This window comes from Hoplias malabaricus, chromosome 3 (genome assembly GCF_029633855.1).
Source record: "Hoplias malabaricus isolate fHopMal1 chromosome 3, fHopMal1.hap1, whole genome shotgun sequence".
NCBI lineage: Eukaryota > Metazoa > Chordata > Actinopteri > Characiformes > Erythrinidae > Hoplias > Hoplias malabaricus.
This window is the reverse complement of record NC_089802.1, coordinates 69,479,829-69,498,455: the sequence shown is the minus strand read 5'-3', so window position 1 is coordinate 69,498,455 and position 18,627 is coordinate 69,479,829. Positions and strand designations below refer to the sequence as shown.

General features: G+C 39.1%; 1 protein-coding gene across 5 annotated transcripts in view; it reads right to left on the bottom strand.

The window, feature by feature from the left end:
* Positions 1–18,627, bottom strand: part of agap1 (ArfGAP with GTPase domain, ankyrin repeat and PH domain 1) — a 167,313-nt gene that overhangs the window by 69,747 nt on the left and 78,939 nt on the right. For 3 of the 5 annotated variants that reach the window (XM_066663040.1, XM_066663036.1, XM_066663039.1), the window contains exons 3-7: positions 18,332–18,419; positions 16,139–16,153; positions 10,263–10,348; positions 9,570–9,711; positions 7,666–7,800 (exon numbers count right to left, since the gene is read on the bottom strand). In XM_066663040.1, the coding sequence (XP_066519137.1) occupies positions 7,666–7,800; positions 9,570–9,711; positions 10,263–10,348; positions 16,139–16,153; positions 18,332–18,419 (466 nt within the window). The remainder of the gene's footprint in view (positions 1–7,665; positions 7,801–9,569; positions 9,712–10,262; positions 10,349–16,138; positions 16,154–18,331; positions 18,420–18,627) is intronic. The other 2 variants (XM_066663041.1, XM_066663037.1) reach the window with 1 other exon arrangement.

Below are 18,627 nucleotides of genomic sequence, written 5' to 3'. Positions count from 1 at the left end.
ATGTTTCTAATTTCTTTAGACCTAATAGTCACATCTGAATATTTCTAATTTTATTTTCTATGTGATACACTGTATATAGCCTGTATAAGATGGCTTTTTTTTCCCCTGAGGTTTTCTGGTCTGACCTGTGTCTAATGGGTCAGAATCTCCCACTGACTGGAGCCCTCATTCTGCTGTCCACCAAAGGTCATGGCCTCTATATTAAATTCTCAGCTGGTACTACATGGTTACCTTGTCCTCTAGCATAGAGAGAGAGAGAGAGAGAGAGATGGTAAGAAAGAGTGTAAGGTAAGAGGATATAATAAAGGTAAAAAAAAAAATTAAATAAAAAGAAGAGAGATTAGAGTGTGTGTGTGTGTGTGTGTGTGTGTGTGTGTATGGGGGGGAGAGAGGAAAAGAGGGCAAGAGTGTGTGTGTGTGTGTGAGAGAGAGAGAGAGAGGGATCGAGAGAAAGAAGAGAAAAGGGGGAGCGCCCTGCTGAGTTTATTAGGCTGCTGTCAGGCCGCTTAGCAGCAGAGTGCTATAAATATTAACTAATGAGTCGGAGGGAGCGGCGGGATGGCAGATGAGCCGCCCGCCAGGGATCCCATACAAAGGTCAGAGAGCTACCTCACTTACTGCTCAGTAATTACACCAGCTCTCAAACCTGCTCTACACACGCACACACAAACACATATATGAACACAACTGGTACACACCACACACTGTCTGTTCAACAGAGCGCACTCTAGTAGACACACACACACTAGCTTTAACATGACAAGACTGCTATAACACTCAGGCCTATCTCTGCAATTGAAAATGATGAACATGACGAGGTACAAAGAAATTAAGAGGCTGTCAATAACTGGGAATGGTCAAATATGAGTGTCAGCTCTCTGTCGTCACTAAAGGTAGAATCTTAACTGATCTAATGTCTGATATATAACCATACTTCACTCATATCGGACGTGGCTGGCAATCTACATTTTAACAAGACTAGGTCTGGCCCAATTCAAATCTGCTCAACTACTAAACATGGTGTTCCTTGCTTTTACTCTACTATAGTATTTTGATTAAGGAATCAGTTAAATTTAGTAATTGAATTAAAAAGGCATTATTTAACAGAGACATTAGTGCTTTTAATGTGACACTGCCTCTTGGCTATATCTCCACTCTGTACTATTAACTGACCAGTGGCAAAAACCCTCAGGTAATAAGGAAAGAATCTTCTTGCTCTTTTTTAAAGTAGGCTTTTTAAGGCTGCAGCAGTCTTTCTGTCTTTCCCACTCATTGGGTCTTAAATGTAAGATGCAGGCTCTACACTGCCCTCTGGTGGACTACAAAATTCAGATGCCCCAATGTTCTTCAATATGAGAAAGTATGCCACTGGACATTTGCTCATTTAAAAATCAAAAATCCACATTTAAATTATTTAGATTTGTCTCTACATTAAATCTGTGAGCAAAACTACATTTCCAATCAGGTGCCAAACGTATGCCAAAACAACAAATGAAGGCTAGTTCTTTGTTAATGATTCAATGTTCCAGAATGAATCTATGTTAGTAGAACTAACAATGAAATAACAAGCATCACTGCATCTTCTGGAAGTCAGTCCTTTAAGAAGGCTACTACTCACCATGAGCAATAATGCCTTGGCGCTGAGAGCCCGTCAGTGACAATTAAAACAACGACAACAACTAAACTAATTACGGCAATAAAAGTATATGACAGTGACAATGGAGAATAATCATAGGATATTAAAGGCCAAAGGAGAGAGTGAGAATCATAGAGAGTGAGACAGAGAGAGAGGGACAGACAGACACACAACGGAGCTCGTTAGTGTTAGCGTGTGCTAACAAAGCTTTCCATCTCCTGCTCTGACACTGCGGCTGGCTGGCGAGGAGAGGAGAGGAGAGGGGGAGTGTGGTGTAGAGGTAATTAGGATAATTAAATTAGTGCACTGATGGACTCAGGCTGGGGAGATGTCAAGATCCCTCACCTTTACCAAAAGCCTGCCACACACACACTTAGCTACAGACATCATGTACACATGCAAATACAGACTCAGAGTCGCAGGCTATTTAAATTACGCACCAATTCTACTGGGCTAAACCCTTGGCTGACCCCGGACTAAATAAAACGGCCCTTTATTTGTCCACTGCCCATCTCACAAACACTTTGTTATATAAATTTAATGCAGATAACTACTCAGCCAATTATTTTTAATGGTTAATGTTCTTGTTATTCATGCAATGGCATTCGGCGACCCTGCGATCCTGATGGCCAGCATCGTCTGATTCATGACAATTTAAAGCCACTGTATTACTGCATGCGCAACTGCTGACAATTACCATTTATAAGAAGTGAAAGGCCAGACAAGGTCCCTTCCTGTAACATGGGGCCAATCTCGTTTCTATAGACTTTTGTGCCATTGAGAGTTATGAATTTGAGGGAATAATCATTGATTTAGACACAAATAACCATCATCAAACATGTATTATACTAAAGAGAGAATCGATATCGTTATCGCTCTTTAAAAGGATCACTGTTTCCTCTCTAATCTACACGTTAATTATTTCTCAAACTTGGAAAACAGATCAAAACTTGGCCTGTCTGACAAAATCTGTAGCTTTATACAATAATATGCAAACATTTGAACAAATCACACAAGCCTCACTATGGGCCTACGTCTTCTCAGAGGACATGATGCTTATTCTAATAAGAAAACTTTCCACTGGGCAAAGGGCAAACCTTAAAAATATACTAGTAAATATATCTCAGTATCATATAACATGGAAATAATTATACAATATTACACACTGTACTTGTATCACTATAAAACGTGTATAAAACTATTATAAAAAGTTGATTAGGACTTAGCTGAGCATAGCTTGCTGATGTGCAAATCATTAAAGTAAACAACAAAACACGCTTCCATTTCTAAAAATTAATAAAACTGAACTATTGTATATTTTTACATTTGAATACGTTAAAAGTTGTCAGTTTTTCTGTTTGTCATGTTTTATATTGTGAACATCTAGATGGCGATGGGATAACTATCTGCACTTTACTCATTATTTTAAGTCCATAGTAATAAGCATCACATATCTTAATCCGGGGAGACTTCAGTGCAAACATACTGGATATTGACACCTGTCCTCAATTACTGTATGTGTACGTGGCTACAGTTAAAATGCTCAAAAAGACACAGAAATAAACTAACAGCCACTAACTAAAATAAAGACATGTGAAATTCATTAAAACCATAATCACACTGCTACAAACATTACACATAACAGTGCTACTACCCTCAGACTGTGGAAATCATTTTAGACAAGCTTGGAAAACCCAGGACAAAATAAATAAATAAAATGAATAATAAATAAATCCTACACATTGTAGGACGCGTTGTAGAGAAACAAACCAAAGCTAAAAGGCTTGTCGACAACACGCCTAATGAAGGGATGATGTCATACCTGAGTTCATACCCAATTATTTTTGAGTGAGCATTACTATTGTGTTGTACACGTTCCCTGTAAAATTGAAGAGACCGTGTGTGTGTGTGTTGTAAAGAAACAGACCAAGACCGCATCAGAAAATTAAGGTCATGTGCACAGTAATTATGGCCACTGCACTGCTTTGATGCAAGAATAAGCCCAAGTCAGGCAAATGAAATGGAGTGTGTGGGTGCATGTGGACACACACACACACACACACACACACACACCTCTGGGCAGGGGGGGAAAAAAAGAAAAAAGAAGAAGAAACCAAGACGCCATTGCGACACAAAACATTAAAATAATCATTTTGGTACTCATCAATGAATTCCACTACAGTGGATAATTAGAATGCGTGATTAATTGAGGATGATGGAATGAAAAATGCAAGGAGACAGCGTCTGTAATGATAAGAAATTTAGCCTTTTCTTCTTCTCATTTAGCGCTACTGATGAGCTTGGCCATTGCACAGACACGCACCCTCTCTTTTGCTCTCACTCTCTCACACAACCCCCCCCCTTCTCTCTCTCTGTCTCTCACACACACACACACACACACACACACACACGGCTAAATTACAGCAGACTTGGCTGCAGCCAACAGTGTAATAATTAAGGGGATAATGGCTGAGCGTTTAGAGTGTAAATCTCCCTCCTGGGCCGAGAGCTTTACGCTGCTCAGCAAGCCTGCCTACATCTGCCACAGAACCAATCACTCTCTAGTACACACACACAAACACACACACACTAGAGATATGCAACACATTGTTTCTCATCATACCTGTCTTTGTGGTGCTCATATTGCAGTGGTGTGATACATATGTAAAATACAGCTAATCATTTGACTAATTTTTGTGTGTGCGGTGAGCTTTCGGACCAATCAGAGGCACTCACAGGGTGTTTGGATCAAAGGAATCAAGGCCCTTTTTATGACTCAAAACACAAGAATACAAAACTATAACCAGCGCCCTCTCATCAAGAGTTCTCTAATGTGTATTCAATGAATTAGAAGATTGTTTGTCCATATCTAATAGTTACTAAACAGTCACTGGGGTGGTCCCCTCAATGCATCTTCAGCGCTTTTAGTTGTGGAACCCTACTCCAATGCAATTATATATGTTTTGAAACTTGCTTTGATTTCATTTGTTTTGTCTTGACATTTTTTGCTAGTTTACTACATTTTTAAAATGTTTATAACAAAGTAAAAACACGCACAATTTTATTTGAAAACACATCTAAAATGTGCAATTAAATTTTAAGACCATAATGATATCATTCCTGTTAGATTTACACTGTTTACACTTTTGAAAACAAAAACATAACTGTGCATTTCCTTCTTCCAGTTTGCACTTAATTTTAGGCTATAGAAATTATAATTACATTTGCACAAACACATTTTTTACTATACTTTGAGAATTTAACAGAAATATATATTTTGATAAAGAAAGCTGTGAAGTATGCAAATAAAACAAACAATTCAATAATAAATATATTTTAAATACCAAATCTACTCCTGGGTACGTTTAAAATAATCAACCTTTGCACCATTTTGGCAATATTTTGGTTCCAAACAAAGGCAGACAAGGCAGGGAAATCACATGATGTTAAAGTGTAAAATAAGTTATGCAACTATTAAAGAGGCAAATTTATGAACATACAGTAATCACATTTCTGTCAATGGAAATATTTGATAAAAGCTATAAAGCTATTTAACATCCACATTGTACTTCATAAACTGAATACGGTACATGTCGATACTGTTTATCCAATACTTCTGCAGACAACAACCATCCCTGTTTACGTTACCACTCGTCTACATTAATAGACTGCTACCAATAATTACAATAATTTTTTAATAGATTAAATTATTGCAATGAGACTTCTTATGTCCTGAAGTTGTCCTTCACTACGTTGTGCAGAGCTACTACTTAAAAAAGGCAACAATATTCAAAGGTTTAAAAAACAAAATACACGGCAATTAAAAAGGCAAATTTAAACACACACACAGATCCCAGTACAGGACTTAAGCCCCAGGTGAGTAATACAAGGCCCTGTGGGGTTGGGTGGTACAACAGGGAAGCACTAAATGGGTTTTGATCCAAATGATTTCCCCATAGGCCGAGCTCTGGAGGCGGCATGCTGTCTGTCACTGACATTTAAACTCAACACTGCACTATATTTTATACAACCATTTCTCCCACATACACACAATACATTTACTGAGCAGGTGCACCAAAGCAGTGTGAAGACATAGCACACACATCACAATATACTTTGCTGTCAGTATTTCTCCTACGCTAAACACCAGCATACATTATCGAAAATTAGTACAGAGACTGTAAACCCGCGAACTAGGGCTGTGCTGTATCGTCATCATTTAAAAATGTGATAAAAGTGATATTACGACTTGCTTATGTAATGACGTCATGCAGTTACCCATAATATGGCATACCTTCTTTACACGAGTCACACAGTGAAGTACGGTGGAAAGTGGAGGAATTTGCTCCAAAACAAGGGGAGTGACTTCAGTCGTGTGGAGGTGGTTTGGATACAAAATACCACATGTACAAAAAAAAAACATGTTATAATGTAAGAAATGAAGGAAGCCTTAACAACAGAAGGGGGAAACACAACTAATCCCTTTTACCACGCACCTGGTTGAGGACGAGGAAAATCAAAAATGTCTTTAGAAGAGTTCAACAGCCAGTGAGCTCTAACCCAACAAAAACTCACTGCACTTAAATAAAACCATTAAATATTATTAATATAGAATAAATATATAAAATGTTATATATTTAATATTAATATAACTTTTATTTTGTTGCAACAGTGTGTTCTTGAAATTAATCAAATATTTTTCCGTGTTTTGTCATAAGCCAAGAATATCGTTATCGCCGATATACCCTAAAAATATTGTGATATTATTTTAGGGCCATATCGTCCACCCCTACCACGAATCAATAAATACGTAACGTGAAAGGCCATTTGAATCTGTTATACTTATTTAATAAATGTAAATTTAACAGGCTCACATTTTCCCTTAAGCCCTAGTGTTAAATAAATAAATTAAACTATAAATAAAGTTTTTTTTTTGGTAATATTAATTCCTTTTATATGATACTGGTTTTAAACATTACATATACATGTTATATATTTGCAATCCATTACATTTACCTGCCAAACCAAAGCTCATAAGATAAAACACTGTTTTGAGCCTGGTCATATCTGCAGTAAACGTAGTGTACTGATATCAAACATTAAGAATAAAAGACAACTTTAAAAAAAAAAAAAAAAATAATAATAATAATAATAATAATAATAAACACTTTCATGCAGAACCCTAATCTGCTACACAACCAATTAATTAACTCCCTGATCAACTAGAACTGGACTGAAGCTTCAAGCTCTTGAGACAGATGAGCAGACGGAGTGACCAGTAGATAAACATGAATTTCTTAGCATTTTGTGCCCCCTGGCGGATACATCATGTAGTGTGTTGGGACAGAGCACAGAACAATAACATCCTTCCAGGACTAGAGTCAAAGGCATTCGTTTCACCTAACCTTCATAAATAAACAGAAATTAGAGGCTGGTGATAAAATTATTCAGTTCAATGTATAAGCCTCAATTTTAGCAGACACACAAACCAATGCTTGGGCCAGGAGACATCACAAGGACCCGTGAGGATTGAGTAGTAGTTGAGCTGAGCATAGGAAGCGAAATGGGCCATTTAACATGCAATTAAAAGCTGATTAAGACGTGGGCTAGCTGAACTATTCTGCAGAAAAAGTCACCTTGTTCTCTTTGATTTGTGATCTCCTTGCGCTAATATGGCATTATATTGCGTTACAGAACAGCTGTGTAAGTTAGCTCTTAGCAGTGATTTGGAGGACACTGTTGTGAACCATGTGCAGAGTATTACATTTCTTTCTTTTGAACATGAAAGGAAATCTGCTGGATCTGTAAGAGCAAGCTCTGTTTGTTCCAGTGTTACACAACTCCTCTCAGGAAAATACGCTCCTGAATAAACAGATTATATAACAGGTTATACTTTACATAATGCTCTATAAGCTCAAAAAAACAAAACCCTCACTTATCTCAAGGTGTAAACAAATATAAATCTCCTAGGATCCTTCTTAACTGTAAAATTAAATCTACAAATACATATATATGAATAAATAACTTACCATCCTGAAAGACACGTTCCACATTGAGGCCGTAGGTGGCACAGGTCTCGTAGTATGTACACCTCTTCAGGTCGTTAGAGAGCTTGCGCGCTCGAGCGTCGTCAATGACGCGAGGATTAGCTGCACTGATAGCATCTGCACACAGGGAATCAAGATAAGTCATTGCAATATTACCCAGCCACATAATTACACAAGTCAATGTGAACTTTGTGTTATACGCTGTATGTCCAAAGAATTTATACGAGTTTATTGACGCACTTCAATAATTGTTTTGATTTTATTTGATGGTGCATGCACAGCTTCTGTAATCACTTTAGAATGTGCTAATGAAAAGGGATGCTCTGGAGCAGCTGCACGTGAACCAAAAGTCACTGTGACCAAAGTCAAGTATATAAAATCCTACCATGGAGTCGAGGAACTGAGTGAGACAGCTTCATCCATTACCTCCGAGAAGTGGCCTTTATGAACCTTAACTAATCAGTGCTTTACCTCATGTTTACGAGGCTGAATGCTGTCACATAATCACAGCATGAAGAGGAGTTGCTGTTACTTCTACAATAGAGTGACAAGCTGCCCCAGATATCAGGCAGGATTTTCATATTGTCACTGTCCAATTAAAAACATGTATCTCCATTTTTGTTGATTTTTAGTTTACTACATCATTTGAACACAGCAGCTGTCCTTCATGTTGTGTGAAAAATTCATGATGAATGAACCAATAGAATTGCTACAAAATTACTTGGATAAAAAACATTTTACATTCACTTCCATTGAAAGTTACGTAGTAACTATTTTGGGAGAAAACACTTCAGCGCCACTGCGCATTTCACGCATTTCTGCGCATGAATTTGGTTCAAATTAAGAAAAGTTCTTTTCAACTCAGCGTTTTTGAGATGTGCGTGTGCCCTCTAGTGCCAAATGCAGGAAATGCAACACAAAGAAAGGCTTCAAATAAAGTAAAGATCGGGTATTTTAATTAATTAATCAGAAAAAAATGTTTTGTTTCAAGCTTAGTTTAGAAAAAAAACATTGCAAGAGAATAAAACATTAGCAAGTCTCGCTCTCATCATCAAAGAATTGTAGTATTTATGTTTCAAATGTACTTATTAATTTTAAATAGACTTAGGTCATTAAATGATCTTCAAAACAAATTAATAACTTTGAAGATAACTGACTTTAACCATTGATATTAACATGTGCACTTAAGTATACCTCTATTACTCAGTTCTGTACCATTATGAGAAACTGTAGCACTGTAATCAAACCCATAGATGGAGCTACAGCATCACAATCTGGAGCGAGAAAAAGCACTCCTGTGTATATGAAAGATTTATACATCATCAGTTACTACAAAGTCAGCTGACATGCTGAACACTTCAGTTTAGAGATATCTGCATATCACTGTGAAATGGAAGCTCATGGAAGGAGGAATATAAATAGGATGATAATAAAGATGACGCTGTGCTATGTTCTGAATGTTGGTGTCCGTTGGAGACAAAAACAGATATTTTTTTCAGAAATACATAGCTCCCTAATGCATTCATAGTAATTATACATTGACATGAGCAGAGCAGATATATAAGCAATTACAGCTTATAGTCGTTCAGCAACAAATTAATTCTATTTATATAAAAAGTAAGGCATCCAAAGAGAACGCATATGTCTTCAGTCTGTATTTTAAGCTCCAACAGATGTCAATTTACTGAGTTTATTAAAAAACATTATTGGAATCTTACATGTTATGAGGGAAAATAAAAAACAAACTGAAGAGCAAAACAAGAACGTTGGGGACACACTTTATGAACAAATGTTACCAAGTTACAAAGACTTCTGTGAAGCCGTGTGCATTCTGTAATGTGAGGCCATGTGAAAATATATTCCTGTGGACCGTAGGTTCAACTCACCCTGAGTTCCCACAAGCACCAGGGGCACATCGGCAGTGTTGCGGTAGTTGGCCATGCGGCTGTAGTAGTGATACACTGTCTGAAAGCTGATTTCATCCTCCAGACTGAAGACGAAGATCACCGCATCCACCCACAGCGCAAACTGGAAGAAAGGGGAAAAGGGGAGAGAGAGAGAGAGGGAAAAGAAAATGCAGTTTAGCATTCCAGTTTCACTAAAACAAAACAAACCTTCAACACTGCCTTTCAGTGTTAGCATTCCTGAGAGACCTGAGAATACAAAGTACGTGGGATTTCCTGTGCTTATTGGCAGAAGAGCACTCGACTTCTTATTTGTGTAAACAAATGTCACTGACCCTGTGAGAACCACATGACATCACTGTACTGTGGCTTTACTGTAATGGTACTGGACTCTCACATCTCCTCTCAGAAATATCTCCTTACTCTCAATTCTGAACATGCTGAGTGTATGTGACAGACAAAGGGTGCTGGTGCTTTGTTGTCAAGGACATTGGATTGTACTGGAATGTACTACACAGTTGGGTAATCATTCCTGCATGTTTATTTCCTTTCATGTTTACATTTATTGTCAGCTTTTGTCATTTTTGCCTAAACATGTCCTGAAGTTAGTTCCAGGCAAGAACTTCAAAGCATTCGATTTAATTTCATTGCATGCTGTGGGAGTGTAATACCTACCTGTGCCTCCGGAGGGCCCCCTTCATCCCTGATGAGGAGGAGATAGCTCTGCCCATCCACTACAATCTCCTTTTTAAAGCGTCCACCTAGAACGGAAGCAAGCAGTTCATTAGAAGGAATAACACTGTCAAGACACGGTCAAACACTGCTGCCAAAATGGAGGGTGAGTGGTGGATCGAAAAGCGACATGGAGATGGAGGAAGCAAATGTGGTCAACGTTTTCTTTTCATTAACTTTTTTACTCAAGTATATTTTCAATTATAAATACCTGACTAATTATGCCCCATATAAATATAAAATATATATATATAAAATATCAATTCTGTTATTAATTAATGCTTAGAACATTAGGACTGTATGTACAGATCAGCTCTCTCCTCTAAGAGCAGGGACTGGTGTCTAAATGTGGATGTATAAACAATCGCTTGGCTGAATGCAGCGGAATCATGTAAACAACTTAGCAGTCATCCTACTGCACAAGGCCAATTCTGACTGGTGCTGCCTAAGAGCAGTACAAAACTGACTGTAGAGCAGTAACACAAGAGAATACCAACTGATGAGAGAATTGAGTTGTGCAGTAGAAATGCACAGTATATTATTGTAATGTACAGTACAACAGTGTATAAAAGCAGGTCTGCTGCTTTCCCAGCCCAACACAGTCAACAGAAAATATCTGGCCAAATCCAAAGTGTGACCACTACTGTGATGTTCATCTAAAACCGAGCAGGAAACAGCAGTTTGGAATAATGCAAGCAGGAACTTTCTTTCATTAGGAATTTACTGCCTGAAAACGTTTACTGTATAGTCTGATATTAGTATGCATTAGAAAGCATAATCTGCCATGGATTCTGCAGCATCTTATGCAGTGTATTTAGCTATTTTCATTTTTAATTAAAAAAAAAATCCTACGCTTTGCACAGCTTCCCACTTAATTAAGCCGTAAGCTTGCTGAGAAACTGAACTAATCTCAGCTCAACAGCAAACTAATTCTTTATTTTTACACCCAAAAGTGTTATATGCGAATGCCTGTTAGGGTAGACATTACCTAGCAAAACCTAACCTGAGCATGGTACAATAGGTTAAGCTTAGGATGCCAGAGAACATAGTCAAAGATCAAGTATTTGAATTTTCACTCTGTAACGTTAGCTAAAATGAGAAATGTTCTATATAATATTAATGAAAGTAAATAAAGTAAATTAACTCTACAGTAGATGTACTTTAAACAGGAAAGTCAATAAAAGCCAATAGCTGTTCATACATTAGCATGGGTATTATTTAAAAAAAAGATAAATATAGCTTTGTGATTCACAGGAGAGGGTGCAAAGGGAGGGCAAAAAAATAAATCTCAACCCTAGAGCACAAGACATTGATCTGTAAAGATCTTAGGCCACTAAATATATCAGTGTCATAAACGCAGCTTATTGATGATGAAAACCACTCCTGTTGCCATAATTGTTTGCTTTAGATATGTTTTACCAAACACCCTGTGGGCTCATTTAAACCTTCCTTTAAAAAAAGTGAGCACATCACTGTGGGCAAATTTAAAGTCATTTTCATCTTGTAAAACCAGAGGTACCAGGTTTTCGTCACTCTATAACCTATGCACAAGGCTTCCTTCATTGTTGGATGCATCAAGAGCATAGGAGCTCAAATCAAAAAAGAATTACGATCGGAAAACTATCTACTCTGATTTGTATAAACAAATTAGTATAACATATGCATCATTTATATTCCTATTCATGTGGGACTTATTATTAATATAAATAAATACATTTAAAAATCTAAATCCTGTGCTTGATTAGATCATGTTCTTTCCATATCAGACAAAAGCAACATCATTTCAGAAAACTTTTGAAAAAAAGAAACAGGCAATTGTTGCATTGGCTTTTAACATAGATTTGTATGTGAATGCTTATTTAAACTATCTATGGCTAATATATAATTACTTATATTGAAAATGATATTTTTCAGGTACGTATCTGCCAATACTCATACCAGTACATAAGTATATTTTTAAAATGTAGAAATAAGAAATAAAAGTAGTTATATCTACTTAGTTATTGCAGTAGCGTTACAAATATAGTGAAATATTTCAGAAATATCACAGTAACACAGCATCACATCACGTAAAGGTTCTCTTCTGGTGTACGAGCAGAAAATAATATTGTGGAATATGTTTTAAATCCAAGCATCTGCACGATGCAGACTTTTTTCATAGCCATTATCATTTACTCTTTCAGTACCATTATGATATTCTCTATCCTCTGTTCACAAAGTCTGACTTCTGGGACTGCCTCCAATAATTGCCTTTGGGAGTGTGAGCACATTCCATGACATATAAGCAATATAATGTAATTTAATCCAATGTAATATAATATACAATGTTATGAGAAAAGCACATTTTTCCTGTCACTCCTTCACTGACAAGTCCTGGCTTTCTGAATTCAGAGAACTAATGAAATTTGGTAAATTGAATAGTGAATAATCTGCTCTAACTGTCCTCAGGCTGGGTTAACCTGTAAGTAAGCGCAGTTGGCCCAATTTGACCTCTGGACCCTGCTTCATGTGAGAGATGGCCCTGGAGGTCAGATGAAAGAACAGAGCGAGTGAATTAATGATGAAGGCAAAGGCGAAGATGGGATGTCTCTGTCTCCCCAAGGCTGAGAGGAGGGCAAAAAAGCAGTTCATTTAATTGGCGGGGATTCCTGTGTGTGTTTTGTGTGTGTGAGAGAGTGAGAGGGGGGTCAGCGTAATGGTCAAAGGGTCTTAGTGTGTGCAGAGTTAAACACTGCTAACCAGCTTGACTCAAAACGAGAAGACCTGAGAGAAAAAGCCTCACTCCTTTTCTTTCTGCCGAGGCCCAAAATCAGCTCAGGGGAGCTACACTGGAGCTGACACTGACCCATGTCCTTTCACTGCTGACCTTCAGCTGCTTAACCTTTCGACTACTAAAGACGATGGTCTATATGGGGAAAGAAAGGAGGAAAACGATCAAATCCCTGAAGAGATCTGAGGAAGGACATTTGCAACACTAATTATAGTTGCTTAAAGGGGAATGTCAGCGTTTTTTTTCCACGTTTTCTGTATAATTTATGAACTGAAAGCTAAACATCAGTTTTGTGTGGAATGTTTTAAATATTTATAGTAGGGGTGATCCAAACAAGGGGTCACAATGTCTGTTTTGCTAATATATGCATATGCACAGAGCAGGTATGTGGGGATCATTCTCAATGCTGCACCGACACTGTTGCACTGATATGAGTGGATCTGACACAGCAGGGTAGCTCGAGTTTTTAAACCCTTCAGTGTAACTGCTGGACAAAGAATAGTCCTCCAAACAAAAAATATCCAGCCAACAGCATCCGGTGGGCGGTGTCCTGTGTCCACTGATGAAGGACTTGAGGAAAATCAACACTAACTGTGCAGCAGTATAGGAGCTTTCTTCTATGACTTTACATCTACAAGGTGGACCAACGATGTAGGTGTGTCTAACAGTGGACAGTGATTGGACACAGTGTTTAAAAATTCAAGTAGCACTACTGTGCCTTATCCACTTGTACTAGCTAAACACTGCTGACTGAGCTGATAAAACACACACGCGTTTTTATCCCGATCTTGTGACAGTAAAACATTGCGAAGAATGAGGTTTGCCATATCAGAATAAAGTTACCATCTAGGAAATGTAAAATGGTGTAACAGCAGTAAGACACCAATGTATATGAATGGGGGCCCATGGCACTGCTGAAGCACTGATTCTCAAGCACAAAATATGGCTCATTGAGGCTCCACAAAGAGAACACTTTGGCATGCTTTCTGCTGATAAAGCTCTATCTGCTCCTGCTTCTTCCCTGAATGGAGAGTCTATATCCAGTTTGAAAGCTGTTATGTTCTCCGATTAAACTGCAAGATGGCTAACTCCTGACAGCTGCAAAAAAGAGGACTAACAGTGAATAATTCAATAAAGTGAAAGACTGGCTGTCTGGCTGTGTGTTTGGCGGGGGGTCTGATTATGTTGTTGTGCGAGGCAGCTCATAAGAGCACTGAGGCGGGACGGTCAGGCTGGAGCAGACGGCCGCTTCTCCATAATGACACGGTTTTGGTACCGCAAGGGAAGAGGAAACTGAGTCGGGTCAGGAAAGCCAATGGCAGAAAAGCACAACTCTCAGCCACAGTTATTTATAACACCATTACAGTACAGCAGCCAGTGAGAGAGAGAGAGAGAGAGAGAGAGAGAGAGAGAGACATATACACACACCCTTTCACTAATTACACTCTGGTTTTTGTAACCTCAGCTGAGTTTAGAGCTACAGATAAAGACTCAAAGCTTCACATATCCAGCATTACCAGAAGCTGCATCTCCAACAAATGCAAAAGAACAATACACACACAAAATGATCCCATTCTGGACACAGCTTCAGCGCTCTGAAGGGTCTCACACTGACACAGCCCGAGACTGCAAGCTCGAGTCCGACGATCTCCAACAGTAATCGAATGATGGAGTGGGTGAAATGGAGGATGACAAACAGCAGAGCTACTGAGACAGACAGAGGGAGAGAGGGTGATGGCGTGCCACTTCCTTGACTTTAGCTTGATTTCTTTAAGGTTCGTCTGGCAGATGCAAGCCATGCAGAAAGAGCTTCTGTGTTGGGGCTATAATGGTCCGCTGTCTATAGCTCTAAGGAGAGAGCGCACTCAGCACAACAGGGCAAAATGGTGTAATGGGCTGTCTGCTATATCCGAAAGGCATGTAAGGTTGGGCAATATGAAAATATTTGTTATTATTGTGATAAATGATCACAACATAAAATGGGGGTGTATTTATACAAATACCAATTGACCACATCCAAAATGATGTACCACCTCTCTTGTCAAATCAGAGAAATCATTGAAAAATGTGGACTATTTAGGTCTAATTAGAAGGAGATCTGAGCATGGGAAACTAACCCTGGAGCTAGAGGGAGCTGTTTTATTTCTGATAAGGGCACTCTTTTATGCATCTTTTTACACATGGTCTTTATACTAAATACCAAGGTTAGTGTATTGTATCTTCATTCATTCACTCATTCATTACTTTCAGTAATTCAGTGTTGCACAGCATCTGGAACCCAGTGAGAATCTCCAGGTACAAGGCAGGAACATACACAGAATAGAGCGTCAGTCTTTCACAGGGCACCCCACACTCACACAGTCACTAACACACTCCCACTTATTTAAAATTTTGAATCGCCAATCCACAAACTGTGGGAGGAACCCTGGAGCTCTATGACAAAACCTGTTATGCAGTGGTGCTGCCCCGACAGTGTAGCTTAACTAAAGTTTTAATTACTAGTGCTGACCCTGAGCTCCAACTGCTGTCTCTCAACAGGGTTATCTGAATCATCATCACCTTCAGAAACTTACTGAAAGCATCTGATTCTAGCATATGTCTGGATTACATGCCCCTCATTAACACCTTCCAATCGGCCTAATAATTCAGAGGAATTTCCTCACGTTGTTGTTCTCAGGTCTGTCAAGAGTTTGTTCTTCAGTTGATCAAAACAAACTGGGCTTAGAGACAGTTGTGATTGTTTGAGAGATTTTAGGGAGCCCAAGTTACAGCAGGCTAATTGAATGTACTAAAATATTTGTAGCTACGTAACCGCATTTCATATGTTCCAATGCATTCACGGATATAATGAAGATGAAATATTGTGATAAATCATCTGTACATTTTGTGCCCATGCTTAGAAATAACCTTAAACCTATCAAGCCATTTGAAGGAGGTTACACACCAAGCCCGGTTCACTCCCTGGTGAATTACCCAGTGACCTCTCTATGATGGAGTGATGAATAAAAATCAAGGAGGTAGAAGAAAAGAAGCAAAGAACGAAAGTTACCTGCATCCACGTCAGCTAGTTAAGAGTGCAGCCAAGGAAAGAGAGAGAAATAAAAAAGAAGCAAAAAATCAAGAGGTAGGCCAGTTAACATGCATAATTCAACTTAACTCTGTGTGTGTGAGAGAGAGAGAAAATTATATACAAGATATATATATATATATATAAGGGAAGATAAGCACAGCATTCATTCATTCTTATCTGTAATGGCACCGCGCTGCAGGAGCAGAGGGTTGTGTGCAGCTGTGTGGGGGAGAGGAGCTCAAATCAAACACACATGTGCCTGCCCCAGTTAAAGAATAAATAGATAGATAGATAAATAAATAAACAAACACACAAACAAACAAAACATGCCCTCAGGACGTCAGTCCTACTAATCTACAGCACTGACAAACTTGAGCATAACCACTGTGGTTAGCATCCTACATTTCACTCATAACGTGAAAATAAGAGGGGGAGGGAAACCAAAACAGGAGAACAGAAGGGAGAAGAGGCAGAGAGAGAGAGAGAGAGATGAAGAGAAGAAAAAAATAGAGAAGGGAAGAGAAGCTATAGGGGAAAAAATAAAAGTCCCAAAAAACATTAACTTCAGACTCCTCTTTTCACATTCCCAATTCAGCCCACAAGTGCAGCCAGTCTAGCTGTGTAGAGGAAGGAAATCATTGCCACATTTCAAGTTCACTTTTTGATGGTGGCTGGTGATAAACCCTGCTTTTTTTTTTCCCCCACTCTCGCGTGGCTGATGTTTATAATCACACTGAAAGATTCAGCGGAGTCTCTGCGTGTTCTATCAGCATCATGTGAACGCTGTGTAAACGTTGAGCAGCTCAGGTGGGTGCTGGGATTTGGAAAATGGGCCTTGTTATGGTGAGACCTGAGGGGTGAAAGGCTCCCCCTCTGCTTGAATAAACACACACACGTGTGTGCGCACACACACCCTTCCTTGCCACTCTGATAATATCTCGATGAGAATGCGACCATTCATGTGGTGTGTGTAGTGAAAACAAGCGGATGGCGGGGTGGGGATTGGGGGGGCGGGCTGCAGCTTTAAGCAGAATAGTTATAAAAAATAAAAAATAAAAAAAAACGAATGCTGGGATTTTTAAAGGCTCCAGTCAGATTTTGGAACAGCACTAGTAAGTGGTTTTGGGGTTTGGGGTTACTCTACCAATGCTAGCAGGGACTATTTTTAAACCTCAAACGGCAAACCAAGCGGGAAGGGAAAAAAGAGGAAAACATTTCTACGTCTGGGTCGGGTTTGCAGGGACACAAACTCTGCATACAAGACCACACCGTTCTGTTTTTAAAGACAATGCTAGGCTGTGATCATTTATTTTAAAAAATACCAAAGTTAGAATCTGTGAAGGAAAAGCGTGGTAATATTAGCAGAGATGCCAGCAGCAGGGATCAGAAATCTCCAGCTGTGGATCCAACTTTACAAAAAGCGCATGGCTTCAGCCTTCTCTGATGTCACATTGTGTTGCTTTTGGCACTGGCTACTATAATCCACGGCGGCAAACACACAATTGCCGTTTGCCTTTCTTTCGGGGCGATTTCCCTGCTGACCACTGGTATGTGGTGGCTGAAGCTTTATAGCAGTGAGAGCGAGAGAGCGAGGGAGGGAGGGAGAGCAGGCTGCGAAAGGCCAGCGGCCACCGCTGACCGACCAGCCCTGTGGTCAGTGTATTCGCAGAGGAGCTCCCATACAGAGCACTTGACTTAACGCAGGCCCACTGCAACCGAACTGAATATTCAGAACACAAAGTCATCCCTGAGTCTCTCAGAAGGTAGAGTTTAAAATGACCGGATGATAGCATTAATAAAGAAATCAATTATTAACACTGAAAGCATTGCTGAAAGCAGATCCTAGCCTCAGGATGAGAGCATATTGTTGGGGTTTTCTGGCTGTATGCCGGCTACATTCTCAATTATACATGGAGAGTATGGCAGAGGCCTGCAGCTCAGTGCTATGGTCTGAGGGAGAGTGTGAGAGAGACTTCAGGCTCTATGCCTTGGGGGGGAACACTTTAGTGGGCTACTGACCTCATTTTTGGGCATGAAAAAAAATCAGTAACAGTAACTTTTTCTAAGAAAGTATGTAACTATGACAACATATGAAAAATAAATAATAAACTGCTATGACTGAGGACATTTTGAGAAAGAAGTTGAGAGATGAACAGTGCAGTGAATTCTTACCTTCTGGACTTTCCTCCTGAACATAAGTTCCCGTCAGATACCTGTGCACCAGAGCCGACTTCCCACTGGCCAAGTTTCCAACAATGCCCTGCGTTACACAGATGAAACAGCAACTTATCAACGATCAACACACTAATGAAGGCAAAGCATACAGCTAGAATTCATCTCAAGAGCCTCTGTTGTAACAAGAATGAACCAGCTGTCTGTCAGAAAGAAGTTGGGACCAGTGCCTTTGCCTATGATATATACACTTTTGGTCTTTGGTTGGAAAATGCAGCCAATTTTATTCTCACTGG